The 1060-nt window shown below is 49.9% G+C and overlaps 1 protein-coding gene across 1 annotated transcript; it reads right to left on the bottom strand.

Annotated features, from left to right (window-relative positions):
• Positions 1–683: 683 nt before the first annotated feature.
• On the bottom strand, positions 684–971 carry K452DRAFT_240079 (uncharacterized protein; the record flags this gene model as incomplete). Its single annotated transcript, XM_033537779.1, has 1 exon — positions 684–971. A coding segment is annotated over one exon (288 nt), but the record flags the coding sequence as incomplete, so codon positions are not given.
• Between the last annotated feature and the right edge of the window lie 89 nt (positions 972–1060).

Raw genomic sequence — 1060 nt, 5'->3', positions numbered from 1 at the left:
AACCCTAACCCTAACCCTAACCCTAACCCTAACCCTAACCCTAACCCTAACCCTAACCCTAACCCTAACCCTAACCCTAACCCTAACCCTAAACCTAACCCTACTAATCTCTTATAGACGGCCCGCCTCTCGTCTGCTTACTACTAGAACGCCTGTAATGCGCGCTGGTTTTTACCTTCTGCCCGGCCCTGATCGCTGTCGGCTGCCGTTACTACTACTACGTCTACTACTACGTCTGCTACTACGTCTGCTGCTACGTCTGCCTAGTAAACGTCGTATACTAACTCCGCTTCGGCGTCGTACCTACTCCTCTCCTGCTTCTACTACCCGTTAGTACCGTCTATATACTCGTCTAAAACTACCCGCCGGCACTACTACCCGCCTATAAACCGGGCTATTACTGCTCTAGCCCGCCTTTCGTAGACGCTATCGTCTGCCTTGCCCGGCCTCGCCTATATATCGCCGCTATTAATAATAATAGCCTCGCTCGGCTTCCCGTCCCGGCCTCCCCTGCCGCTTTCTTACCTATATTCCCTTAAATTTACTGGCCTCTCTGCGTGAATAACGGCCCGGATATCCGGTACGTCGATGTCTAATCCTATAGCGTTTGTAGCGACTATTATCTTGCCGCCCTCGTACGCCTACTGCGCTAAATCCCTAGCCTTCTATTCCTAGTCCTTTCGCTATCCGTAGTACGCCTTATACCCTAACTCTGCCGCTAACTTCTCTGTCCGGGCGGTACTATTAGTGTAAATAACGACTTTCCCGCTATTATTGCTGGGATATAACTGCTGTACCGCCCGCCTCGCCTCTTGCGCGACTATCTTAATTAACTCCTTCTCTTTCCTCGCTCCTACGGCCTGCTGTACCCGGTACCGGATATTCTTACGGCTAGTCGGCGTTCGTAACCGTAAAACCTCTTCCGTCCGTACGTTTATGATGTTAAATAACTTATGTTCTTCTGCCGGGGGTTTGATTGATTGATTGATTGATTCGTTTAACGTCTATATGCAGTCTGAGACTATGACGGACGGTTCTATCTAAAGAACTAACTAGGGGG

The sequence above is a fragment of the Aplosporella prunicola genome (genome assembly GCF_010093885.1).
Source record: "Aplosporella prunicola CBS 121167 unplaced genomic scaffold K452scaffold_324, whole genome shotgun sequence".
Classification (NCBI taxonomy): domain Eukaryota; kingdom Fungi; phylum Ascomycota; class Dothideomycetes; order Botryosphaeriales; family Aplosporellaceae; genus Aplosporella; species Aplosporella prunicola.
The sequence above is the reverse complement of the archived record's forward strand: the minus strand, read 5'-3'. Positions and strand labels throughout refer to the sequence as shown.